Below are 27,249 nucleotides of genomic sequence, written 5' to 3'. Positions count from 1 at the left end.
CAAGATGTTATTTTAGAATATTATAAATGAGTACTTATGGTACCCACAGAGGAAAAAAAACTTTTTTCCTGAAATACTTACTCTGAACAGTATTTCTTCGTTCCATTTTGGATTCAAAGACTAAAAGACAATAAAAATAGTACAATTTATTTTTTAAAATAACTTGCCATAGAAAAAACAAATTTATTAAAAATCTTTGGAAGCTGGCTAAATCTAACCTTTTTGATAGTTTTCGTCTGCACGCTGGTAAGGACTCCACTCATCGGGTCATACAATGTCACTCTTACATAAGGATCACTGTTAAAAGGTAAAAACAAAAGTTTCAGTAGTAGTTTAGTCCAAATCTTCAAATTACCAGATTTCCAGTTCTATTGTTTTTATTATTTTGTACCCTAAAACACCAGAGACCTGCACACAGGCTCTGGTTTATAGAAACTTACTAAAACCTTTAATTACCACATCAGTAAAATGGACAGAGATTTAGAGTACAGCACTTGGGAGAGTGGGGTCCACGCCTTGACTGGGCAGCAGGCCTGGGTGCAGGTGAGCCGTCCCGGAGGGCATCATGAGAGCAGGAGGGCTGACCATGCCTCCTGCCAAGGGCAGCACTGGGTGGCTGAGCCAGGCAGGGCAGTGCTGGAGAGCTCACCCTGATACTGCAGATAAGAAGCTGGTGGGTTGGCCAGCTCACTACCACCCAGGCCCAGATCCAGGGCTCTGAATTGGCCCACCTCAAATCATGCGAATGGCTGAGGCACGGGAAAAGGCCAGCCCTGCTGTTCCAAAACTGGAGGATCTCCAGACAGAGCAACAACTGGTAGGAGTCCTGATGATCTAATAGAGATCTTGAACAGACCAATGGCAATGAATATTTGCAAATGAAGATGTGTGGACAGAGGAATATACTGTTACACACCACGGCTTCCACGATGAGACGCTTCCCATGCTTTTTGTTGTTGTTTGCTTGCCTGCTTTTTTATTTTGGGGAAGGTTGCAGGGGCAAAGGACAGATATGAGGGGGTGGGGAGATAAGTAGAATTGTGGAACATAATACGAAACTGACAAAGAATCAATAAAAAGATTTTAAAAAGATAGTAAGGAGTAAAAAAAAAGATTTGGAATGCAGACCACTTAATGACTCTTATAAACTCTAAATATTTTTGAAAAACTGCAGTTAAAAATAATTACATTTGCAGGCACAGCAAGGCACAACTTTTTTTCCTTAGGTAATTTTTTTATTTACATTTCAAATGTTATCCTCTTTCCAGTGGGGCACTTTTAATCCAAGCAATCAGAAGGCAGAGGAAAGCAGCTTACTATGAATTTCAGGCTAACCAGGGCTACGTGGTTAAATCCCTTTCTCAAAACAAAGATGTTGTAGAAGCCCTTCCACTTTTTTTGAAACAGTTTTTATTCATGTTTATGAGTGTGTATGTATGTGTGTGTGTGTGTGTGTACATGCATGCAGATGCCCATTAAGGTCAGAAGGTATCAGGCCCCCTGGAGTTATGGTTACAGAGTCATCTAACATAGATAGGTACTGGGAACCAAGGACTCAGGCTCTCTGCAAGAGTAGAAAGATGGCTACTCTTAAGTGAGCCACCTCTCAAGCTCCAGAAACCCTCCTGAAGGGAGACAGATGGCTTTGAGGAGCCCAAAGAGGCACTCTTGTCTAGCATGATCCACCTGAGAAGGTCCCAGTCAGCCCATTTCACCAACTCCTTTGTCCTAGCTTTTCCACATTCTGAAACTCCACTAACTCCTTCCTCTGGCAATGCAGGGCATGTCTTTCCTTTCTCAATTACAGAACAGTTGGTAAGAGCTTACATGGCAATTACTCCACATCACACTGTTCAAACAGCTTCTGTGGATCAGGGTCAGCTGTGATCCATTCCTCCCAAGTTGTAGAGACTACACAGTAGTCTGAGGGTGGAGGCTGAGGCCACAGCACTGCTCTCAACACAGCACTCAACACAGCAGCCCCACTTTGCATATTCCGATCCCACATCTCTTGAGAACCAGAGTGCTTTCTGTCTGTTCTCAGATCTACTCTGAAAATGCTTTGAAATACTCATGTCTGGGTTCTGACACCATTTTAAATGTCTTCTTTCTCTTCCTCTCTCCCGGACAGGTTATCATGTAGCCCAGGCTGACCTTAAACTCTCTATGTACCGGAGAAGGACCTTGACTTTCTGATTTTCCTGCCTGGACCCCACGTGCTTGGATTACAGACTTGCATCACAAGCAGATTTGGGGTTCACAGCTAGGACCTTGTATATCCTAGGAGAGCCAAGCTACAGCCCAGCCCTACCCTCAGTCTTTCTTAAGCCACTTTAGTATTGTAAGTTTCAAACTGATTACCCCAAGGTATTCTTACCTGGTCTCCTGTTCATCTACATTTCCCTGTCTAATCCCATCCATAGTTTTTATAACTAATTATATATCAAACAAAAACTGCAAAAATTGCTGGATACAGCGGCACAAGCCTTTAATCCCAGCACTTAGGAAGCAGACAGAGATCTCTGTGAGTTTTAGGCCAACCAATGCTACATAATACCCTGTCTCAAAAAAACAAAACAACAAAAAACCCACAAAAGTAAATATTAACTCTAACCCAGATAGCCTGCCATCTAGACAATTATATTTTGTCCCATTCAGTGGTTTTGCTCATTTTTTAACTGAATTTATATTACTATTGAGTTATAAGATAGTTAAAACTAGGTGTTAACAGGTGTCCGACTGCTTCTTTATTGCAATATCCTCATCTGAGATTTCTCTTAGGTCTTTAAGTGTACACACATCATGGTCAGTCTTGGGTCAGTGAGATGGAGCAGACTGGGCAGGCTGACAAGTGATTCCCCGGAGCCCACAAATGGAGGAGAGAACGGATTCACACAAACTGACAATCTACATGCCATGCCAAGGCATGTGTGTACACACACACACACACACACACACACACACACACACACACACACACACACACACGGGGTGGGGGGAGGGGGAGGGAGGGGGGAGAGAAGAGCGTTTTCTACTTCTCCACAGTGTGGCTCATTATATATTTACCTCCTGGGATCACAATGGAATCACGAATCACAGCAGACAATGCAGATACTTCAGTGACTACTCAGGCATAGTGTGATGCTGCAAAACTCATGGGAGCTTGCTCTAAACTCTCATCAGTTAGAAATAGAAATTCACATGGGCAAGACCTGAATCCCATGTTCTCACCCACATAACGCTCACACTCCTGGGGCTCCACAGCTGCCACTTGCCCAGTGAGGCGCACTCTGTTCTCTCTGAGGTTTATTCAGTTACGGACCATTTCTGTGACTTTTACTGAGTTGCCCCGTGTTCACCGACTGACATTCTGAACCCAACTTCTCTCCTGGCAATGGGCTCCCTTTGTGGGAAGGAAGAGCATGGATCCAGATCAGACCAGTCACGGGGCATTGACCAAGATATGCAAATCTCCTGAGGCACATCTGGTGACTTGAGGTTTTACCATAAAAGCGTTCTGAAAACACAATGAAATCGCTGGAGCATCGTGAGGGCGGGTCTAAAGTTTACAGACATTCCCTCTTGAGACCTCATAACCAAATTATAAACAAATACACAAGAGTTAATTCATAAGACCTATAAGAGTGGATCAAGGTAAAGACTCCAGGGGCTTCTGAACCATAGACTGTAAACAACAAGCACATGCTTGGTTGAGATAACACCAAGTTTCAGTTAATATTATCAGGCAGCAAAGACAGACAATGCTCACAAGGCCACGACTGTCACTGTACTGTGTACATTTGAACATCTATTTTGCAGTCAAGTATGTTTGCTCTGCAACCATTAGGATGTGTGTTCTTAAGCCAAAGACATAGGTAATACTGTACAAAGTTGTTTTTATCATTTTAAGATTTATTTTTAATCGTGTGTGTCTGTGTGGGAGTCTGAATGCTGGTACTTGCAGAGGCTAGAGGCTTTGGATGCTCTGAGAAGAAGTTACAGGTGCTGTGAGCTACGAGACATAGTGTTGCAAACAACCTTGAGGCTCTGAAAAAGCAACAAGCAGGCTCAATGGCTGAGCTTTCTCTCTCCAGCCTCATGTGATTTTTAAGAAGTATCTGTTTTAACAATTGTGAAAAAGGCATGAGTGTCTTTATCAATTACTACAGAATTTTTCATTTTCCTTTAATCCTGTCAACTTCAAGCCATCCATCTCCAAGTTCTGTTAGCAGGCATATACCCATTTCTGACTATTACGTATCCTGGTGACTTTATTATCATTGTGAGATATTTAAAGTACTTTCGCGTTGAGCCTTATTTCATCAGATTCTGATTGTTGTTAGTTTTGTTTTCCAAGACATGGTTACTCTTGTGTAGCCTTAGCCATCCTGAAATGCTCTATGTCGATCAGGCTGGCCTCAGAGATCCACCCGCCTCTGCCTCCTAAGTGCTGGGACTAAAGGCGTGCACCACCATGAGGGGCTCGTACTCATGGCGATCTTCATTATACCATCTCTGCATCCATTCCATTTTCCCCAACTTAGCTGTATCAATTATTAAGCTGTATTTAAGTGTATGTTTTTTAAAGAGAGTTTCATTATTTATGTGCACACAATGCATGCTTCTGTGTTGTGTATATGTAGTGCCTGCCACAGGCATGAGAGGGCTGCATCTCTGGGAGCTGGATTTACACACAGTTGTAAGCCAGTCGATGTAGGTGCTCTGAAGCAAGATCTAGAATTCTCTAGAATCCAGCAAGCACCTAGAACATGCCTGTCTCTTCGTGCCAACACACCCTCTACTAATGACTACCGGATCTTTGTGCCCTCCTTGATCCATGCCCCCCACATCCCCCACCACCAGGGATTCAACACAGACCGCTCTAGTTGTAAAGGTATCGCTGTGTAACTCAGCCTGGCCTAGAATTCCTGCTGAGTGGTGGAATTACAGTCGCTTTCACCACATTTATTAAGTTTTATTTTCTAATTTCTGCCCAACATTTACTTATCCCATCAATGTTTCATGTATTACATGAATATAATTATTACATAATTAGAAACAATATATGAATGCATGTTTTCCTTCCTTTGTCCTGTCACCATTAAAAAAATTGTTTTGTATTGGCTTTTTAATTATTTCAAGAATTTCATTTTAAAATTTCTTTTACAGCTATGGTGTACAACTGTGCTTGCATAGCTATGGTGGCACTGGCTCATGCCCTTAATTCCAGCAACTGAGAGACATAGGCAGGCAGACCTGAGTTCAAGGGCAGCCTGGGCTACAGAACAAGTTTCAGGATAGCCAGGGACATAGAGAAATTCTGTCAACAAACAAAACTACAACAAAAACCCTGCAAATGTCTGCTCTTATAAAACCTAGTGTTCTTTGCCTCACCGCTGACAGATGGCTTATTTATGTCTCCTACTTTTTTTTTTTTGGTTCTTTTTTTTTTTTTTTTTTTTCCGGAGCTGGGGACCAAACCCAGGGCCTTGCGCTTCCTAGGTAAGCGCTCTACCACTGAGCTAAATCCCCAGCCCCATGTCTCCTACTTTTTAGTGATTCACTTTGCCTTTGCTTTCTATGGCACCGTTCTCCCACACAGGGTCACAGCAGACACGTCCGTCCTTTGTGCTGTAATTCCCATGGGTATTTTTTTCATCTATATAAATCCCTAAGAGAAGGTTGGGAGTCCCGAGTCCAATGGATTCTGTATAAGGTTAAGAGCACTTACTGCTCTTGCAAGGGACCTAAGTCTGATTCCCAGCACAAACATGGCAGATCACAGACATCTGTAACTTCAGTTCCAGGGGACTCAATACCTTCTTCTCACCTCTATGAATATCAGGCATACACACATATACATGAAGACAAAACACCCTCACACAAAAATAAAACTTTTAATTTAAAAGTGTCTGAAGATTCCAGGTATTTATTGCTTCTGATGCTTTTCCTCTCTTCACCAGGAACTTTAACCTGCTTTAACATTTCTTCTTTAAAAGATTTGTATGTGTACTTGTGAGTGCAGTGCCTGTGGAGGCCACATGAGGGCGCCAGATCCCCTGGAGTTGGTCACAGGCGGGTCCCTGGGAATCCTCAGTAAGAGCAATTCCGGAATGCCGAGCCAACACTCCAGTCCAGTTGTATATTTCATTTATTGTTTCCAGATTTAGACACTTACTCTTTAAAAATATTTTATTTCATTATTTAGCTCTCTGGTCTTTCTGGAACGTAGTTAAAACAGACCTTTCTTCTTTTTTTTTTTTTCTTTTTTTGTTCTTTTTTTCGGAACTGAGGACTGAACCCAGGGCCTAGCAAGCGCTCTACCACTGAGCTAAATCCCCAACCCCCAGACCTTTCTTCTTTATCATCTTCTAATTGGTAAATGATTCCCATTAATCTATATTCAGTTCATCTTTGCTCTATGTATCCATTCAGTTATCATAATCAACCAAAGTACTTTAATTTCAAATATATTTTAGTTGTAGAATTTCCCTGTTTGTCTGTCTGTCTGTCTGTCTGTCTCTACTTCATTCCTGAAACTTCCAAGGTTTTGACTGACCATGAGCATATACTCTTCCCTTTGGCCCAGTTTTTGTTTCCTGAAGACACTGTCTCGCTATGTAGGCCTAGCAGCCCTGGACTCAGACAATCCTTGAATTCAGAGGTCTTCCCGCCTCTGCCTCCCAGCACACTCTGCTCACAGACTCTTTATTGACTGACATTTACTGTGCTCCACTTCCCTGTCTCTCCACAGACCAGGTGACTACATGTTGTGTCCCGGACATTGTAAGCTGAGTTAGTTACAGAGAATCTAGGTTCTGTTATTTTTCCATGTTTATCTACCTTGTTTGGACAAGGGTCACAAACTCTATTGGGCCAATAGCTCTCCGCTCAGATCGTCTGACACCAGCTGAGGGTACAAATCTTTTCCTTACCACTGCCATGCTTCCTTCCAATCTGTTCTTCTCATTTCTCCACCACGAGAGTCCAACCTGCTCCAGGGTTTCAGGCTGTGGGACTACCTCTCCCGTTCCAGGTTGTAATTCTCCCTGGCTTCAGACTAATTCCCATAAGGGAACCACTCCACACCACTGCTTCGCTCTCATGTGGCTCGCCCCAGTACTCCCGCTCTGCTCATTTGATGCTCAGAGGTACTTTTTCTATTGCACCCAGAGATTATGGTGGTTATTATCTGCTAAAGGATTTAGAGACTTAAAATAAAAAAATCTATAACTATCACTGATCACTATTACAGATACCAAGAAAATAATCAACCACCTAACCTGTAAGGTCCTCACTGTACACCAAAATTTGTTATTATCATTCAGATTTTCATTTAATCAAAGTCCAAGAAAGAAATATTATTTCTTTAAACTCCAAACCCACATATCATACTTACCTGGCTCCCAAGATGTCTTTCTTGGCCAGACCTATGCCAGCTATAACCTTCACTCTCACAACTCGCGTGTCATCCTAAAATGCAAAGGGTGGTTTTACTTAAGTAATTACAAGTTATCTAATACAATGATAACCAGAATACTAAATTTGGAGAATATTTAAAAATAAGTAATCTGATTAAAAGGTATATAAAAGAAGATAAAAACAAAATTTATCATTTTTAGATACATTTGATCACACACACAAAAAGCAAAGAACTAGAGTCAAGTTATTACACACAATAAGAATTTAGCCTTAAAATTTATAAGAAAAATTTAAAGGGGGCTGGGGATTTAGCTCAGTGGTAGAGCGCTTGCCTAGGAAGCGCAAGGCCCTGGGTTCGGTCCCCAGCTCCAAAAAAAAAAGAACCAAAAAAAAAAAAAAAACTAATGACAATGGTAACTAAGGAAGTCTCCATTGTTACCACGTTCACAACATAAAATCAGAAGCTCATCATAATCATGTAATAACTACTAAGAAAAGGCAATTTTAAGTCTCATTAAAGAGTTTATAAATAACAGTGAGCGCACTATGATATGTCAAATAGCAATGACCTAGCAGGTCACAGTGGAATGAGGTCCTATGGGAGAACTTCCTTGTCTTAAAAGAGACGTCTCATCTAAGGGGAGCTGGGTGAGGAGTTGGAGGGGCGAGAATGGTCAAATTACATTGTGTATGGCTAGGTGAGGTGATGAACCACTCTAATCCCTTGGCGTCAACATGACAATAATTTAAGACCAGCTTGGTTTACAGAGTTAAGTTTCAGGCTAGTTGGGGCTATATAATGAGACCTTGCCTCAAAAGAAATCAATCAATCAATCAATCAGTCAATCAATCGTGGGGCTAAGAAATGGCTCAGTAGTAAAAAGCATCAGCTGTTCTTCCAGAGGACCTGGATTCAATTCCCAGCACCTACATGGTCACTCACAACCAACTATATGTCCAGTTCCAAGTTCTGGCTGAAGAAGCCCTCTTCTGGTCTCTATGGACACTAGGAACACACACCATATACAGACACACATACAAACAAAACATCCATACACATAAATAAAAATTTTAAAAACGTACATTGTGAAGCTCGAGATATGGATCGGCAGTGAAAAGCACGTGCTCCTCTTCCAGGGAACTCGGATTTAACTCCCAGCATCCACATGGTGGCTCACAAGTATCTGTGACATCACTTCCGGGGGATCCACCACCCTCTTCATTCTTATCCAGACAGAACTCCCATACCCGTAAAAATTAAAAAAAAATACATTATTATGAAATTCTCAACAAATTAATAAAAATATTACACTTTCTAAAGTGATACATAACAAAATATTCAGGGGAAAATGGCACAAACTCTGTAACTTATTCTCAATGGCTCAGCAAGTAAAAAGTTGGATGTGAGTCTATCTGTGCATGTGTAAAAAGGAAATGAAGGCAATGTTTCCAAGCTGTGGACTGGAGTGATACACTCTCTCTTAACTATCATACAGACTACAAATAGTTTAAATCCAAAAACTGGATTCATTTCAGCAACTGGGAAAAAATATCCCAACAAAAAGCAACTTAGCGGACTTATTTGGCTTACAAATTCCTCAGTCTGTCATGGAGGGGAAGTCAAAGCAAGAATCCAAACAGGTCTCACATCATAGCCAGTCAAGAGCAGAGACCTGCTGGCCATTAGTCAGCTTTTCTTACATTGTTTGGAATCTCTGCCTAAAAAGTCTGTAGGGCAGTTCAGTATAATGAAAACTTCCATAAACTCAGTGCACAGCCTGGTAAAACCACATTCATTCTTTTGTTTACAGACTCAGGCTAACTGGGCTGGCTAGTCTTATGTCAACTTAACACAGCTATTGCCATGAGAGAAGGAACCTCAATATAGAAAATGTCCTAAGGCTGGACTGTAAGCAAGTCTTTTTAATTAGTGATTGATGTGAGAGGGCCCAGCCCATTGTGGGCCAGGCATCGTCTGTGCTGGTAGAGCCAGGTGCCTTAAGGCAGGCTGAGCAAACAATGAAGAACAAGCCAGTAAGCAGCCTCTACATTAGCTTCTGCCTCCAGGTTGCTGACCGGTTTTGAGTTCCTGCTCTAACTCTTTCAATGACAGACTATGTGGCCAGTGTAAGTTAAAAGCCTTTTCCTCCCCAACTTGCTGTTGGTCAGTGTCTCTTCAGACAATAACTAAGACACTAAGTGAGAATAAGTTACCAGGGATGTGTGCCCTCACGTTAGACTGGGTCTTCTTACATGAAGTAGCCATCGAGACAACCCCCCACAGATCTGACTCAGACAATTCCTCAAGAGCCGTCCCCCTCAAATCTGTACATGGCTTTAATGCCAGCACTCAAGAGGCAGAAGCAGGCTGACGGATCTCTGGTCTGCATAATGAGTTCCAAGGCAGCCAGTGCAACACAGTTAAAACCCAAGTCTCAATACACATTTTTTTCATATACATGTTTAAAATTGTACCAGATACAGAAACAAAATTAGTAAAAATGCACAAACTTCAAAGGATGTTAAGAACACTGTTGAAGGACGTGAGAGAACTAATAAATGGAGATACTCTCTGTTTGTGAGGACTATATTTAATAAGTTGTCTACTTTCTCCAAAGTAATCTGTAAATCCAATACATTTCAAACTCCAACCCCTTGAATTTTTTGTGGTCTTAATAAATGACTTGAGAGTCCATACTGGAATATAAAAACAAGACATTAACAATGGTACCCAATTACTATCTTATATAACATATATAAGAAACAAAATTCACTGGGCAGTGGTGGCTCACGCCTTTAATCTCAGCACTCAGGTGGCAGAGGCAGGCTGGTCTCTGTGAGTTCGTGGCCAGCCTGGTCCACACAGTGAATTCCAGCATAACCAGGGTTACACAGAAAGACCGTCTTGACAAAACAAAATTGAATAAAGTTCACAAGAGAGTGTCAGCAAAACAGTGCCATGCCCCCTGGCCCTTGCTGCCAAGACAGGAGACTCAATTTCAATTCCCTAGACCCACATGATGACAGCTGACTCCCACAAGTTGTCTTCTATCTTCCATTCATGCACCATGGCACACAAATGTCTACGTGCGCACGCGCGCGCGCGCGCACACACACACACAAGTAAATAAATGTAATTTTTTTTTCTTTTCTTTTTTTTGGAGCTGGGGACCGAACCCAGGGCCTTGCACTTGCTACGCAAGCACTCTACCACTGAGCTAAATCCCCAACCCAATAAATGTAATTTTTTAAATCTCAGAAAAATCTTCCCAAGAATTTCTTACTATTTCTATGAATTTAAGTAGGGAAGATTCAGGGTTGGGAACAGGGCTAAATTAGTATATACGCACATGCAGGATGCTATGCATGCACACGTATAGCCAGGAGCATCCTGAACCTTAATGCAGCACCACACCCATAAACCCAGTGCTCTTGCTAGACAAGCACTTGACCAACTAAGCTACAATTCTAGCCTCAGACGCTGGCATTCTCTTTTGTTACTTTTATTTTTAATTAGATGTTTGTGTTTGCGGGTGGGTACGTGCATCTGTGTGGGGGTTCCTGTGAAGGCCAGTAGAGCGTGAAGTGATCCTCTGGAGTTTGAGTAACAGGTTTGCTTGTCTGTGTGCTGCCTAGTGAGTGCTGGGAACTGAACTCCGGTCTCTACACGAGCACTAAGTGTTCCTAACTACTGAGCCTTCTCTCCAGCCCCCAACACTGTAACTCCTATGTAGAAAATTTCAATCTGCTTGTCAACAGATAAAGCCAAAGTGATACCCTTCTTTTTAACACCCCACCCCCAATCTTCAGTAAGTGCATCTAACTAGGAAGCCTACTTCTCACAAACACTAACTGGGAAACAGTTCCCAGCCTCTAAAAAGCTGGCAGCCCCCCCCCCCCCCGGGGAGGACATCAGGCAGTAATCCTCAGGCCCACATCTTCTCTCTCCCACGAAAGATTGAGGAGAAATGCTTGACACCTCTAATCTAACAGGAAGCAGACAGGCAGATCTCTGAGTTCCAGGCCAGCCTGATCTACAGAGTTCTCCAGGTGATATAGTGAGACCCTGTTTCAAAAAAGAAAGGAGGTGATAAGTTAGTTATTTTCCATAGTTAATCCTAAGTGGCCATCAAAGCAAATCTTGTAAATTGTATTACACTTCTTCATTTAGCTAATGTTTTAATAGTAAAATTTCTACAAACAGAACCTCTTTCCACAGGCTATGCATAAAAGAACTAAAACTCGGGCTGGAGAGATGGCTCAGTGGTTAAGAGCACTGGCTGCTCTTCCAGAGGTCCTGAGTTCAATTCCCAGCAACCACATGGTGGCTCACAATCATCTGTAATGGGATCTGATGCCCTCTTCTGGTGTGTCTGAAAACAGCTACAGTATACTCATATAAATAAAATAAATTTGATAAAAATTTCTTTAAAAAAAAAGAACTAAAACTCATTGAAAAGTGGGTGTTAGATGCAACTTTTTCTATTCATCTTTCTCCTTGTTTCTGTTCCAGATCTGTGTGGATCTATTTCCTTCTTTTGGAGAGAGGAGCTTACAGCATAGCTCCGTCTGTCTTAGTCAAGTGATCCTCCAGCCGGTTCCCCCTGGCTTGACAGGTGTGCTCTGATGCACTGCTACATGACTTTGACTTTATTCTTCCCCTGAGAGAAGGTCTTGCTATGTAGCCCTGGCTGTTCAGGACCTGACTATATAGACCACACTGGCCTCGAACTCACAGAACTCCTCTTGCCCCTCTCTCTCAGGTGCTGGTATTAAAAGCATGGGCTACCACATCTGGTATATGCAATGTGGGCTATCCAATCCTTGGCTTCAGACATACATACTAAGCAAGCACTCCACCAACTAAACTAACCACACCCCAGCCCAACCACTTTTAATCACAGGCAGCAGGCTGCCTACTCTGAGTAGTCTGAGCTCAAGAGATGACACAGCTGCCATGTTTCCGTCTTTAAACGAAGAAAAAAATGTGTATGGGGGATGTTGTGGGGTGTGTGTATGTAAGTATGTGGCTATGTATGTGTGTTTGTGGTATGTGTATGTGTTGTGTGTGTGTAGTGTATGAGATGTGTGTGCTGTGTGGTATTTGGTGTGTAGAGTATGTGTGCAGTGTGTGTGGTATGTGTGGTGTGTGGTATTTGGGGTGTGTGTGTGTGTGTGTGTGTGTGTGTGTGTGTTCCAAGCCCCCATTTGGTTTTGTGATAAACCAGAAAATAAATGCCAAATGACAGCATGAGCTTCCAACTATAACCAGCACACAAGAATTTCTATCTTTTTCACCATATAGTCAACTCCTTGGAGGCTGGCAGTCTTTTATCCTCTGTATCCCTAGGGCTTGGCACAACACACACAGAACAGTTAATGAACGTCTGCTGAGTAAATATTAATAACCCAATTAGCACCGCAGAGGAAGATGCTCACAACCATGTCTGTCTTCCTACCTCATTCCCTTAATGAGCACAAGTAGACACAGAAAAATAGGAGAAAATTGAGTCACAGAACCCATATCTAGACCTTTATCATGGGGATATAAGAGGCCCCGAGTCATGAAATCTTCAAAGGGCAGATCCTCCATGAGTTCATGAAGTCCTTACTACAAAGGCAGCGCTCCTAGCCCCCGCTGCTGAGACCCACTGGCTGCCATAGAGATCCTTACTTCCGCTGGGCAGATGAAAAAGACAAGCAGGAATACAGATACTGGGCCCAGAGGGAGAAAACAGACAAAAGATGACTTTAACGATATTTAGTCTGTGACCAGCTGGCTCTGCTGGAAGGAGGTAGAAAAAGAAATCTGGCAGAGCCAGCCTCCCAGTAGCAACGGAAAACCCAAGGCCAGGGTCGGACCCCAGCTTGAGATCCTCCACACTGAGTGGGTATGCAGCAGGCAGGGGAGACAGGAAAGGCATGGTAGCCGCAGAACAGCAGTACCTCCTGACTCCTGCACAATAACGTGGACTGCTAACTGTGGCCTCTGGCTAGAGGACGTGGAAGGCTGCTCCTGAGTGGCTAAACCATCGGGCTGCTTGCCACATTCTAAACGTTACCCGAGGACTGGGCTTTTTTCTAAGGGTTTACTTATTTATTTTGTGTGTGAGCGTCTTGCCTGAACGTGCTTATGCACACCACATCTATGGCTGACTTCCACAGAGGTCAGAAGAGGGCATCATTTCTGAGGACTGTAAAGCACCATGTGGGTGCTGAGTAGCCAACCTAGGCCCTCTCAGTGCCCTTAACTGCTAAGTCCTCTCTACAGCCCATTTTGCAACATTCTAAAGAATAAAGCATTTTAGCCCACCCTGCATTTAATAGCCCAACTTACTGCTCCCGTGCTCCAGTACCCACTCAGTGGCCTTTGCTTTGGCCTCTCTCCCCCCACTCCTCTTCCCAGCTTCACCAACTATTCTCAACTTCTCACATAAAGATGTAGTCTTATTTGTGTGTGTGCTGGTGTCACCGAGGCCAGAGGAGGGCACCAAATCTGGCGTTGGAATTACAGGTTATGAGCTGCCCCACCATGGTGCCGTACTTAATGGTCCTTTACAAGCGCTCTCAACCACTGAGCCTCTCCAGACCCTTTACTAACAACTTTTATAACAACAACTTTCTAGATTTCCCATGAGTAACCTCTCTCTAAGCCTGGCTTAGTTCATTTAATATGTCCTCCCTCCCACCCATGTTTTTTTTTTTAAATACCACGATTGCCCAAGAAATTAATTTCTAGCCACAACACACATACGCACACGCAGGCACGCGCGCTTGCACACACAAACGTTTTCAAAATGTTGCAATAATTATCTTACATTAATAAAGTGCCCACTGTGTATAAACAAAAAGCTCTTTGGGAAATGGGAAAAATTGGAGGGCGCCATTACGATAGCTTTTGGAGGTATCTGAGAAAGGAATAGAAATTGGGGGGGGGGGGGGTTGGGAATTTTCAGCTAATTGGGTCCGATCTTGATAAAAGGCACATGTGACCGCTAGATTAAGTAACAGGAACTCGCAGATTGGATTCTCGCACTCACACACCACACGCACACGCACAATCTGAAAGGGTCACTGTTAAACACTACGAAGTCTCTAATGCCCCACCCATTTGAGACAACCGCCAGCTCCATCGAAGCCCTCCTCAAGAGGGCCTCACTTTTAGCTGAGCGCGAGGCAAAGTCGCGATTAAGTTGCTCGACTGCAACAGACGGTTTTGCCTGCCGCAAATCCTTGGGCTGCAGTTTTCTTGGCCAACAGCTGTTGGGGGGGGGGGTCTTTAAAGTATTTATACTTTTTTTGCCTTTATTTTTAAAAATACTAACAGAGGCCTTGAAACAAAGTGTGAACTTCCCACAGCTGACTCTCGCCGCGGAGTCAAAGGAATCCCACCCCACCCCCACCCCCACCCCCACCCCCACTCCCCTCGTTCCCACCCTGGTCTTCGGGAAGCCATAGTAGAAGAAAAGTCGCTAAGTTCTGTCTGCTCCCGCTGCGGCAGGAGCTGGATGCTGAGTCTCAGAAGGCCGCCCCACCCAAGCCATCGCCCTCTCCCAGAGGTTGAGCGCGCCCAGGCGAAGCCAGGGCCCCCCGGAGGGCCGCCTGGGAGGCCCAAGGCCCTGAGCAGCGAGGCGAGCAGGCGGGGATAGGCTCCCTCGGCGGCCTCGTGCGCGCCTCTCTACACCTCTCCCTCCCCGCCAGCCCCGCTCCGGAGCCCGCGGCCCAGCCCGGGCCTCGACCGCTCGCCTCCCCCGTCACGATGAGACCCCGCGCGGCCCGCAGCCGCCCCGCACCTCGTCCTCCGAAAGCACTGGGGCCTCAGTGTCGTCGGCTGCCATGTCCGAGCTCATACTGGACGAACCGCCCCTGCTAGGCTGCAGCAGCCGGAGAGGAAGAGGAGGAGGAGGCGTCGCTGCAGCGGAGGAGGCCCACTCCGGGAGCGCGCGGGGGTGCAGGGGCGCGCGGCGGGAAGGGGCGGGACACGCTCTGCGGCTGCGCGAGAGGCTGGGGGGCTGGGTTGGAGCAAGCGTGGCGGGACTCCAGAAACAAGGAGCTCCGCAGGAGCGCGCGTAGAGAGGCCCGCGGCGGGGACGCGCGCGGGGGGAGGGCTGGGGAGGTTGGTGGCTGAGGCCCGCAGCCCCCGGAATAGGCGGGGGTGGGGTGGGGTGGGGGAAGGGACGAGAAACGTGGCTCTTCCGCAAAGAAACTACCTTGCGGTTTTGCTCAACAACAGGTCTCCCCGGGTGCCTGCCACGACTCGTAATGTCGCCTGCAGATTAGGCGTTTTAGCCCCAACCTAAAGCCAATTTGAAAGCGTGCTCTTGAGGGTCGGAAGCCTCCTTAGGACCGGGGAAGGAATGCGCAGGCCTAAATCTGGTGGGGTGTCGGCCTCAAGGCCAGCCACCAGGCGTAGTCAGCCATCCAAACCTGCATAGCTGAGCCTCAACCGTCAGCGCGGCAGAAAGGCCCTGAAGAAAGGGTGGGGGAGGGAAGATAGCCGCTATTCCTACGTTTTGAGACACGGCTTGTTGTGGCTCCCAGGCTAGCCTCCAACTCAGCATCTTTCTGACTCACCGTCCTGAGCCTACATTACAGGCCAGAATGCTAGCATGTTTTTCTATAGTGGCAAAATATTGCGGAAATTAGACTCTCAAAATCTAATTGCAGGGGCCGCGACATAGCTAAGGAGGTAAATAAAGGCCCTCTCGGCACCAAGCCTGACGACCGAGAGTCCGATACCCCAAACCTCCATGGAGGAAAGAGAGAACCGGCTCCAGTAAATTGTTCTCTGACCTCCCACCACACGTACCTACAATACATTTTAATTTTTCCCAAGAGAATTAAACTAATTCTGAATTACTAGTCACCGTGTAAAGCGTTGATGGGCGTGAGCAATTGGTTGTTTACATAATATTTCTTTGAACATTGTCGGCATCCATTTAATTCATATTAGCTGTCAGAATCCTGTTAATATGTAATCCACGTCTTATCATTTGTGTTAGGACAGATGTAACAAGTAATTATGGGTAGAGTATTCCTGAATAATCAGGATTGTTGGCTTAGTTAAATCTTATCTATCCTGGCTAGCGCGGTAAACTAGTAGCAAGAGTGATTTCTAGCATGTCCAGGCCTAGCTTTGGAGGCCCAGTCTCACAAATAAATGAACAGGCAGTTGTAGAATTAACTCTTTTGCTTTATAAACTCACACATCTGTGTTCTTAGATGTTAAGAATAAAATAAGCCAATCCCAGTGGCCCACATCTTAGTACCAGCACTTAAAGGCAGAGAGGCAGGAGGATCTCTGAGTTAAAAGCCAGCTCCATCTACATTGTGAGTTCCAGGACAGCAAGAGCTACCTAGTGAGAAGACCTGTCTCAAAAAAGGGGGAGGGAGAAGAAAAAGAAAATTTGAATATATCCATTGTGTCTCTTATTTTTGAGAATAATAATTTCTCTTAATACCTCACTGCATTTTATTTTAATAAAACAGGGTCTCACTGTATAGCATTGATGGGCCTGGAATTTACTATGTAGAACTAAGAACGGCTTCAAACTCACAGAGATCTGCCTGCTACTGCTCCCTGAGAGCCAGGATTAAAACCATGTTCTACCACACCTGGCGCTGTGTGTAATATTTTTACATTTAACTTTAAGTAGGCCATTCATGTTATTTCAAACAAGATCAGAAGTCAATCCCATTATTGGAATTAATATTTAATGATGGAAGACATCGAAATTGGCAATAGGATCACTGAGAAATCCCCCATGAGATTATGCGCTGAAGCATTTGATAACGATAATTCCAAATCCCAGTATTTGAATCACAGTTCTTTTCTTCCCATCAAATGAGGGAAGAATTAACCAGGCAGGTGCTTGCATATGCTGAACAGGAGTGCTTACTCTCTCGCAGAAGAAAGCTAGAGGGCCTACGAAACTGGCGCCGGAAGTTAAAGGGAACTTGAAAAAGAGAAGTGGTTAACTGGTGGTTCAGTAACTAACCTCAAGTTGAGGAAGCTATCTAGAATGAAAACCCCTTTTCTCTATGTATTCCTCAACTCTATGGGATTTTCACGGAGGCTGTGCATGTGTGTGTGTGTGTGTGTGTGTGTGTGTGTGTGTGTGTGTGTGTGTGTTCTTGTGTTCTTGCTTCATTACCAGGGAGCATTTGGAGGTCAGATTCAACTTTGTGGAGTCAGTTTTCTCCTCCCATCTTTTGTGAGTTCGAGGGAATTGAATATAGATTCTCATAGTACTCCCTTTCACATTCCCATATGTTTTCTCTCTCTCTCTCTCTCTGTTCTTCTGAGGAACACTAACACACATAATAAATGGCCATGGTAATTTTTAAGTATAGTGATGTAGGTATTCCAGACCTCATTTTTCCCCCCAGATTTTTCACTCAAATCATTCTTCTTTAATACTTTTTTTTTTTTTTTTGGTTCTTTTTTTTTTTTTTTTTTTTTTCGGAGCTGGGGACCGAACCCAGGGCCTTGAGCTTCCTAGGTAAGCACTCTACCACTAAGCTAAATCCCCAGCCCCCAATACTTTTATAAGTATGTTGAAATAAGTCCTTGAAAAGCCATGGGAGGCTCCAGCCACCTTGCCTTCTTAGAAAACAAACTGAAGCCCACTGGGATAAAACCTCAGCTTACCCAATCAGAAACTCAAGCCATCTCCACAGAGGTACTTGTCACATGATTCCAGTCAGTAGTAGCAGGGAGGGAGACATGGTTTCACACTGTCACTTGCATCAGCCTGAGGTCTGCAGAGACCTTTCCTGGGGCAAAACTAGATCCTTGGCCACAGATAAAAATTTCAGGACTAGCCTGTATGAAGCAGAGTTGAAGTTTATTAAAACTAGAAAGAAGACAGGCAGCGGTGGCTCACACCTTTGATCCCAGTACTTGGGAGGCAGAGACAAACAGATCTCTCATGAGTTCAAGACCAGCCTGATCTACAAATCGAGTTCCAGGACAGCCAGGGCTACACAGAGAAACCCTGTCTTGGGAGAAAAAAAGAAAGAAAGAGAGAAGAGAGAGCAAAGTACACAGGAGAGCATGGGTGTGGGCTTCTTAAAGAAGAGTACTGCTTAAGTGTAGACATCATTCTGGTGGTCTCAGGTTACCTCTCAAAGGCTTGCTAAGAAATGCTTTTTCCTCTCCTTGTCAAGTGACATTCTAGGGTGGCTCCAGAGGTTCCCTGAAGGGTATTAGAGTATTACAGTCAGGTAAGATAAAATCAGGAGCCACCAGGCTTGCACAAGGAGTCCGGACACATTCTTCTACTGTAACTAAGGTTTCTGATGGGAATCACAGTAAACTGCAGGTTTATAGCTGGCAGTGGGGAAAGTCCTCAAGCAAACGTTAACTGTGTTGGATTTCATTTGGGCATGTGTTCGCTTACTCGCTCGAGCATGCGTGTGTGTGTGTGTGTGTGTGTGTGTGTGTGCGCGCGTGCACGAGAGAGAGAGAGAGAGAGAGAGAGAGAGAGAGAGAGAGCGAGCACATGTGTGCGAGCGCTCTTGAATGTGAGTGCTGGTGTACATGGTGTATGGAGACCATAGATTCACCTTAGAAGTACCACCCTGACAGCTTCCCCTTCTTCTATTCCCCACCCTCTTATTTTATTTTCTTTTTTTTAAGGAGAAGACTTTGCAGTCCAGGTCCTTTATTTCCTTTGTGTACATTAGGCCATGAGTCCGTATGGAGTGGGCTCCAGCAGCTCAGGCTCCTTCCCGTTAGTCCTCACAAAGTGGGCTTTCTCTGGGTGGCGCAGGCAGGCGCTTCAGCGGAACCCAGGTGCCCTTCTCTTCGGCTTCCTTTTCCTTCTGATCGTTCTCCTTCACCCGCTTCAGGAAGCTGTCTCTGCTCTTCAGTGCTTGATGTGCTCAATCTGCACATTGATCCTCTTGGCCAGAATCTTGCCTTTAACTTGCTTGTTTACAATGATGCCCACAGCATGCTGGGTGACACTGTAGACTCTTCCGGTTTTGCCATGGTAACACTTACAGGGCATTCCTTTTTGAACAGTGCCCATTCCCTTGATGTCTACAATATCACCCTTCTTGTAGATTCGCATGTATGTGGCCAAAGGAACGACTCCATGTTTCCTAAAAGAGAACATATACCCAGTACCCCTCCTCTTTCCTTTTGTGTTCGTCATTTTGGCGAGTTACTGGAAGATGGCTGCCCTGGCGGAAAGACCCTCTTATCTTATTTTTTCAGTCTCTCTGACCTGGAATTCCCTGGGTAGGGAGCCTCATCTGCAGCAATCCCCAGAATTCATCTGTCTTTTCCCCAGAGCCCAGGAGTAAAAGCATATGCTGCCAACCCCGACGTTTTTATGTGGGTTAAGGGAATCGAACCGAGGCCCTCATGTTTGCAAGGCAGACCCTTTACCCACTGGGGCCATTCTCCTGTGCTGGAATTCTCCATTCTCATCTGGGAGGTGGCTTCAATATTCCCGTGTCCATCATCTTCCCTTCGTTTCTGTCCTGTCTTAGTTCCTACGTAATACAGACACCTGTCTGAAGCCAACCAAACCATTTCTTTTGGCACGGATTGATTGACTGAGAGGATGTGTGAGTGTGCACAGGCATGTGGTAGTCAGAAGACAACTCGCAGGAGTCAGTTCTCGCCTCCCTCAGTGTGGGCCCCGGGGTCAAACGCAGAGCATCAGGCTCAGCCGCAAGAGCTGCCTGCTAAACCGTGTTGCTGGCCCTCAAGTAATTTCTCTCTCTCTCTCTTCCTTCATTCCTTCCTTCCTTCCTTTCGTTCTTCTATTTCTTTGTTTTTCTTTTATTTTTCTCTATGATAGGGTTTCTCTGTGTATTCTTGGCTATCCTGGAACTCATTCTGTAGACACGCTCTTCCTCAAGTAATTTCTTTACTTTCCTACTCAGTTTGTTGGGGGTATTTTTTGGGTTTTGTTGTTGTTGTTGTTGTTGTTTGTTTGTTTGTTTGTTTTTTGAGAAGTTTAATTAGAAGATCGGAAAGGCAGCCAGCTATGGGCAGGTGGAGGTGGGGGATGGGGACAAGAACAGAGAAGAACAAATAGCAAGAGGGGCTAAGAAGGGAGGAAGAGAGCCCTATTCAGTTTTATTTTTTTTAAGATTTTTTTAAAAAGATTTATTTATTTATATGAGTACACTGTAGCTGTCTTCAGACACACCAGAAGAGGGAATCAGATCTCATTACAGATGGTTGTGAGCCCCCATGTGGTTGCTGGGACTTAAACTCAGGACCTCTGGAAGAGCAGTCAGTGCTCTTAACCATCTCTCCAGCTCTCTCTCTCTCTCTCTCTCTCTCTCTCTCTCTCTGAGCCATCTCTCCAGCCCCCTACTCAGTTTTCAAAGCTCATTGTCAGCTGGGCATAGTAGCCCATGCCTTTAATCCCAGCACTCAGGAGGCAGAGGCAGACAGATCTCTGTGAGTTCAAGGCCACTTTGGTCTTAAAAGAAAAAAAAAAAAACAAAAACAACCCTAAAAAACAACAAAAAACCCCAGCTCATTGTCTACTCTGCTCACTCGCTCACGTGGTGTCATCTGGACCTTTGCAGACTGAGTCACCCAATTTATAAACCAACCTTTGCTCAAATGCACCCTGAAATGTTAATGTGCCTGTTGTTTTTCAATGGCTCAAATCTCAGCACAGAAAACCTATGTATTGTTGAGGATGTTTTTGTGCACCGTGTATTCATATGTTGATTTCTGTACCCAAAGATCTGGTTGCAGTCCAAACATTGTCAATGTCAAACGTCTCCTGGCTCCATGTTGTGTAAAATTTGTTTTCCATCACCTCTGATTGGTCAATAAAAAGCTCACAGCCAATAGCTGGGCAGGAGAGGAGGAAGCCAGACTCCCAATCCAGGGAAGAGGGTTTCTGGTGGGAACGAGAGAGAGAGAGAGAGAGAGAGAGAGAGAGAGAGAGAGAGGGAGAGGGAGAGGGAGAGGGAGAGGGAGAGGGAGAGGGAGAGGGAGAGGGAGAGGGAGAGGGAGAGGGAGAGGGAGAGGGAGAGGGAGAGGGAGAAGGGAGAGGGAGAGGAGGACGGAGACGGAGGCAGAGACAGAGACAGACAGAGACAGAGAGACAGATGTTCACCATGAAATTGGCTGTGAGGGAGAGGAACACAGAGACAGACAGAGACAGAGAGACAGATGTTCACCATGAAATTGGCTGTGAGCAGGTCGCCAGGGGAGTCGCCATGAGAACACCGATGGACCAGGAGCAGCCAGGCCAAGACTAAATTGACAAATAATGGGGCATGTGACTGGGTAGCAGGCAGTCATAGACAAGTTAGAATAGACAAGTTAGAATATGATTAAAATAGATAAGTATCTGCCCAACTGTAGTGCAAAAAGCTTCTTAATTAATATAAAGTCTCCGTGTCTTCATGAAGGACCTGGAGTGGTCACAGAAAAGCCCACATTACTTTTGTACTGTATGGCCACAACCATGGGGATGAGAGAGAGCCTGCCATCTTACTCGGCTCACTCTGGGATCCGAATTCCTGCTGTATGCTTTTCCCTCACCCTCAAGTTGGCCACCCATCTCTAAGGGCTCCTGCTTCACTGGCTGTCAGCCTTTCCCCTCCACCTCTGGGGATGGCAGAAATGCCTCCCGACTTCCCTAGAGACAGAATTATGAACACCACACAGTTACTTTGTGGACAGCTACTATGTTGGAAAGAGCTGTAAAGCTCACACAGGAAGTGGCAGACCTTTTCTTGTAGGCCTCCAACAGTTACTTACCAGGAAATACAGTCATTGTCCCACACTGACACTCAGCAGTGAGGACATAGGCTGGGAAGGGACCCTCCTCGGCAACACCCATCTATCTGGCTTCTTATGGGGACTGGGAAGCTAGCTCTTTTGTCAGTCCCCCACCCAAATCTGTCTCCTCCTTGTGTCGTCTTTAACTCTTAGTTCTCAAAAATCCAGGCTATGAAAGCCTTCTCCTGAACTTGCTTTTCTCGCACTAGGATGGTCAAAGGTCTGTATTGAAACTGACCGCACAGAGGGACTGCCCTGTGGGCAGTAATATGGGAAGCCCTGCCACCGCCTGGCTTGGCTGAGGGGGGAGATGGCAGGATGTTCCCAGAACACTAAATCATTATTGAGAAACTTCAGCAAGACTGAAGAGATAGCTTGTTGCTCAAGCTTGGGGGCCTGAGTTCAGACACACGCCCTCAACACAAACAGGTTAGGGATTGTGGCCCTGTGGTGGGGAGGTGGAGACCGGTGGATTCCTGGGGTTCGCTGGCCAGCCACCTCAGCTACTCAGTGGGCAACTGAGAGTCCCGCCTCAGAGAACAAAGTGAATGGCTCATGAGGTCACCTGGGACTATCTCCTGGCCTCTGTATGTAGACATACACAAACCCATGAACACAAATACGTTTTCACAGGAATAAGGAAAAGCACAGCCTCTCTGTTTTCTGTGTATTTGCTAAGCTTCAGGCCTGCGTTTCACTCCAGCTAGCTCTATTGGGATATCATGAAGAACACTCAAACCCAGTGCATCAGAATGTGCCATCATCCTTACTCCCTGGCTCTAGAGGTGACCTATTCATTACCTATTCATTCATCACCTATTCATTACCAAGGATACCATGAGTGTCCTTCAAATCGTACTTCCTGCCTCCCTCTCTTCTGTCCTCCACCTGTTTACTATATAATAGAAATTGTACCCAATTATATTCTCTCTCTCTCTCTCTCTCTCTCTCTCTCTCTCTCTCTCTCTCTCCTCCCCCTCCTCCTATCCACATCTTACTGATTTCCATAGCCAAGGTCAGTTTGTTCCTAATTCTATTTTATTTTTATATATTTTAAAAATATGTATGTGTGCAGTTGGTTGAGAGGGTTGGGGAAAAACTCCAAGAGATCTGCCTGTTGCCACACAAGCTGGCCAAAGACACACAAAGGCCCTCCTGTAGCCGTGCCACATGGCAAGAGTCAAGAGTGGACAGAAAAACACAGAGGCCCACCTGTTGTCACATAACACTAGGGAGGAGGAAGACACCAAAGCCTGTCTTGCCACCATGCCATGCAGTGATGCCATAGATCCGACCACCGCTATGCCACATGGGCAGGCATCAGGTACCTACTAGCCCACTTGCTGCCACACCACGTGGCGCCCAGGGGCCTGCCAGCTGTGTGGCCTGCCTTCAGTTGGGAGCCACTAGAATGTGCAAGTGTGTGGTGACAGATGGGAGAGGAGAAAACAACCAAACCAGAACAGTTAGAGCATTATGAAAAGAGATGGAACTGGAGACACAGCGTACAGAGGACTAACCTGTTCTGAGTGGCCAGCCCAGCCGCTTGGGCCTGTGGTGAAGTCCCAGAATGTGCTATGGCCAAGAGCCATATCTGGGTGCATGATTCCGCAACAGCAGGGATGAGTGTCGATGTCCCTGGTTCATATTACTGCCAAAGACCATGCAGATTTCCTTGGTCTAGGACCATGTTGATGTTCAAGAGTGTGCAAAGTTGGCCCCACCCCTTGCCATCTGAAGCAGTTCAAGAGCTGGCTCAGGATCATGAGAGTTGGGAGAGCTGTCCCTGACCCTCACCAGCTGTAGCACTCTCCTGGGCAACACAGTGGAAATGACCCTGATGGGAAAGACATGGATGAGCCAGCCCCAAAGTCACGAGAACTGGAGAGCTAGCAAGCTCATCTGCTGCAGCCCTTGGGAGAGTGGGCCCCGAGAGTTGACTGGGAAGCACAGTGGAGCTGCCTCTCTTGCCATGAGTGCCAGGGAGCCATGTGAACTGACCCTGCCCCCTGCTGGCAGCAGTGCCATTGGGTGACCTAGTTGAGGCAGTGTTGGAGAGCTGGCAGACTGTCCAACAAACCCAGCTACCACCCAAGCCCACATTCAGGGCTTCGAGTTGACCCACCCCAAAATCTACCTCACGTATGAACTGTGTATTATGTGAAAGGGCTGGTCGTGGTGATCCAAAGGTACAGAATCTCCATGACATGGGCCACAGCAGGATAACTGAGAGGAGTCCCACTGAGGACCCAATATTGATGATGTAGCAGAAGCCAGAGGCCTTGAACCAAACCAGCGATTCATTGCAATGAACATTTACAAGTAAAGATGTGTGGGCAGAGATACTGTGGGACGCACTGTGACACACCACAGCTTCTATGATGAGATGTTTTCTATGCTTTGTTTTGTTTACTTTTTATTTTATTTTTTTTCTTTTGGCAGGGAAGGTTGCAAGGGCAGAGGGTGGATATGAAAGGATAGGGTGATGAGCGAGACTGGGGTACATGCTGTGAAACTCATGAAAAATCAATAAAAAGATTTAAAAAGTTGTACTGGGCTGGAGAATGGTTCAGTGGTTAAGAGCACTGACTGCTCTTCCAGAGGTCCTGAGTTCAATTCCCAGCAACCACATGGTGGCTCACAACCATCTGTAATAGGATCCGATGCCCTCTTCTGGTGTGTCTGAAGACAGCTACGGTGTACTCACATACATACAATAAATAAACAAATCTTTAAAAAAAAAAGTTGTAGTGGTAGAGAAAAGGATATCAGATCCTCCTAAGGCTTGAGTTGAGCCAAGGCTGTCGTGAGCCAATCAACATGGCTGGTAGAAAACAAACAACAAAGTTGGAGCTTTTGCAAGAGTGGCAAGGACTCTTTAGGCACTGAACTATCACCCCTGCTTCATAATGATTCTCCCTCTCCTCCCTCCCCCTTCCCTCCTTTCCTCCCTCTCTCTCTGTCTCTCTTTCTCTCTCTCTCTCTTCCAGCTTCCTGATACTATCTCTGTCTGTCTGTCTGTCTGTCTGTCTGTCTGTCTGTCTGTCTATCTGTCTGTCTATTTATGACCCTGACTGGCAAGTCCTTTGTCTTTTTGGTCTTATCTTCTAACACAAAAGTTCTAATGTGTCAGTTTTCCCTGAGGCACCTTCCCCACTGGTGAAGACACTGGATCCGCTCTTGATTTCCGAGGGCCAGCTGTGCACATTTGCTCTCCAGTTGCAAACGTGGGGAAAGCCTGTAATCGGATCTCCATGCAGCATGTGTGTTTACAGCAACCGGCAAACCCTACAAACCATGAGAATGTCTCTGCAGAATACCAGTAACTAAACAATTATCACGGTGTGTTTGGTACAAGAAAGTGCGAGCAGGGGACTGGGGAGAGTAAAGCAGGGCAGAGAGCAGTGTCAGTGCAAAGGTTCTGGGATACGGAGCTTGACTTGTATTCTTGAGCAGAGTCTGGACTCTTTGAAGAGCCATCTAAAGCAAATATCAGAATTGTCCTTTACAGGAGAAATGTTTGCCAACTAATTTCTATTCTCCCTGGACTATGGTGTAAACTCTCTACGATGATTTCCAATTCTGCTTGTGTGTCAAAAGGCAGAGTAGGCAGCTGCAGGCATCTTGAATAGCAGAGGCACCGAGGCCCAAGGGCACTGAGCAGTGGAAGCAAATGGCTTCCAGACTAATCCTCCACATAGCTGATGGCTACAAGGGCCTCAGGGAGTTTATAGAAAGAACAAGGCAGAAGAGAAATCTGATACCCCAGTTCTGCCCCCATACTTAGTCCAGTCAATCGCAAAGCCTGTGAGGTAACGGCCAGTTTTTAACTATTTCATAGCTCAATAGCAAGGAGCAGAGGATGAGTTGTTGTAGCCCCCATAGAAACCAGTTTCAGGGCAGCTTCATCTGCATTCTATCCCACCCATTCCAAGGGCCCCCACCCCTGCCCAGCATTCAGCAGATCTGGGTTGTTTCCTATTGGTGACTCAGGTTTTCCTCCCCAGGGGTATGAATCATTAACTGTGCTTGCTTGCCTTGAGCGTTCATTTAAGGTTAGCACTGGACAGGCAGGTACTGAGATCTGCCCCAGGCTAACCCCCCCACCCCACTGCCAAGTTCAGCACTAACTCTGCTGGTCTTTTTTGATGGCCCAACCATCGCCCCTCATGGTAGCCAGCTTCAGCTCTTCATCCATACAGCAAATGCCTGCAATAACTGTGAAGAGAAAGGCTGTGCTTTGATTCACTGAGCTGTTGTTTCTGCCTACGACTGGATGGCTCCATTGTTTGGATTTAGGTCAAAAAGGGCACATGTGTTGGAAAAGCATGGTAGAGCTAATCTACTCAACTCATGGTTAGAAAGGAAAAGAGAGAGGGTTCCCACATCAGGAGCTCATCAAAGAGATCTGAAGACCACCGCTAGATCCTAGCAGCTTCTCCATTACCCAGTAGTACCAAGCTTCGGAACAAGCCTTTAAATGGCACAGCTCCAAGTACTGAGTCTTTACAGTAGAGTTCATAGAGATCCAGTTTTCCCACATGGACCTGTGGGAGACACTTAAGACCCAAGTCACAGTATAGTACTGGTAACATGGTCACTATTTTGTGTTTTCCCTTAAGAGACAGTGTCATGTTTCTCAGGAGGGCCCACAACTCACTGTGTGGTGGAAGATAACTAAACTTCTCTCTTTTTTTTCTTCATCTTTATTAACTTGAGTATTTCTTATTTACATTTCAATTGTTATTCCCCTTCCTGGTTTCTTGGCCAACATCCCTCTAAACCCTCACCCTCCCCTTCTCTATGGGTGTTCCCTTCCCCATCCTCCCTCCATTACCGCCCTCCCCCCAACAATCATGTTCACTGGGGGTTCAGCCTTGGCAGGACCAAGGGCTTCCCCTTCCACTGGTGCTCTTACTAGGATATTCATTGCTACCTATGAGGTCAGAGTCCAGGGTCAGTCCATGTATAGTCTTTAGGTAGTGGCTTAGTCCCTGGAAGCTCTGGTTGCTTGGCATTGTTGTACATATGAGGTCTCGAGCCCCTTCAAGCTCTTC

The 27,249-nt window shown here is 45.5% G+C and overlaps 1 protein-coding gene and 1 pseudogene across 4 annotated transcripts in view; both read right to left on the bottom strand.

Annotated features, from left to right (window-relative positions):
* Window positions 1–15,363, bottom strand: part of Nedd4 (NEDD4 E3 ubiquitin protein ligase) — an 84,773-nt gene extending 69,410 nt beyond the window's left edge. Inside the window, exons 1-5 of one of the 3 annotated variants that reach the window (XM_087560556.1) lie at window positions 15,216–15,363; window positions 8,506–8,661; window positions 7,400–7,473; window positions 219–297; window positions 82–120 (exon numbers count right to left, since the gene is read on the bottom strand). In XM_087560556.1, the coding sequence (XP_087416682.1) occupies window positions 82–120; window positions 219–297; window positions 7,400–7,473; window positions 8,506–8,661; window positions 15,216–15,272 (405 nt within the window). In that variant the 5' untranslated portion in view covers window positions 15,273–15,363. 3 annotated transcript variants of the gene reach the window in all.
* Window positions 15,364–18,257: 2,894 nt separating this feature from the next.
* Window positions 18,258–19,604, bottom strand: LOC148004242 (large ribosomal subunit protein eL21 pseudogene; annotated as a pseudogene). Its single transcript, XR_015627887.1, has one exon. The product of XR_015627887.1 is annotated as a large ribosomal subunit protein eL21 pseudogene (transcript).
* Window positions 19,605–27,249: the final 7,645 nt, after the last annotated feature.

The sequence above is a fragment of the Rattus norvegicus genome, chromosome 8, assembly GCF_021556685.1.
Source record: "Rattus norvegicus strain SHRSP/BbbUtx chromosome 8, alternate assembly SHRSP_T2T, whole genome shotgun sequence".
Lineage (NCBI taxonomy): Eukaryota > Metazoa > Chordata > Mammalia > Rodentia > Muridae > Rattus > Rattus norvegicus.
This window is presented reverse-complemented; position numbering and strand designations above follow the sequence as displayed.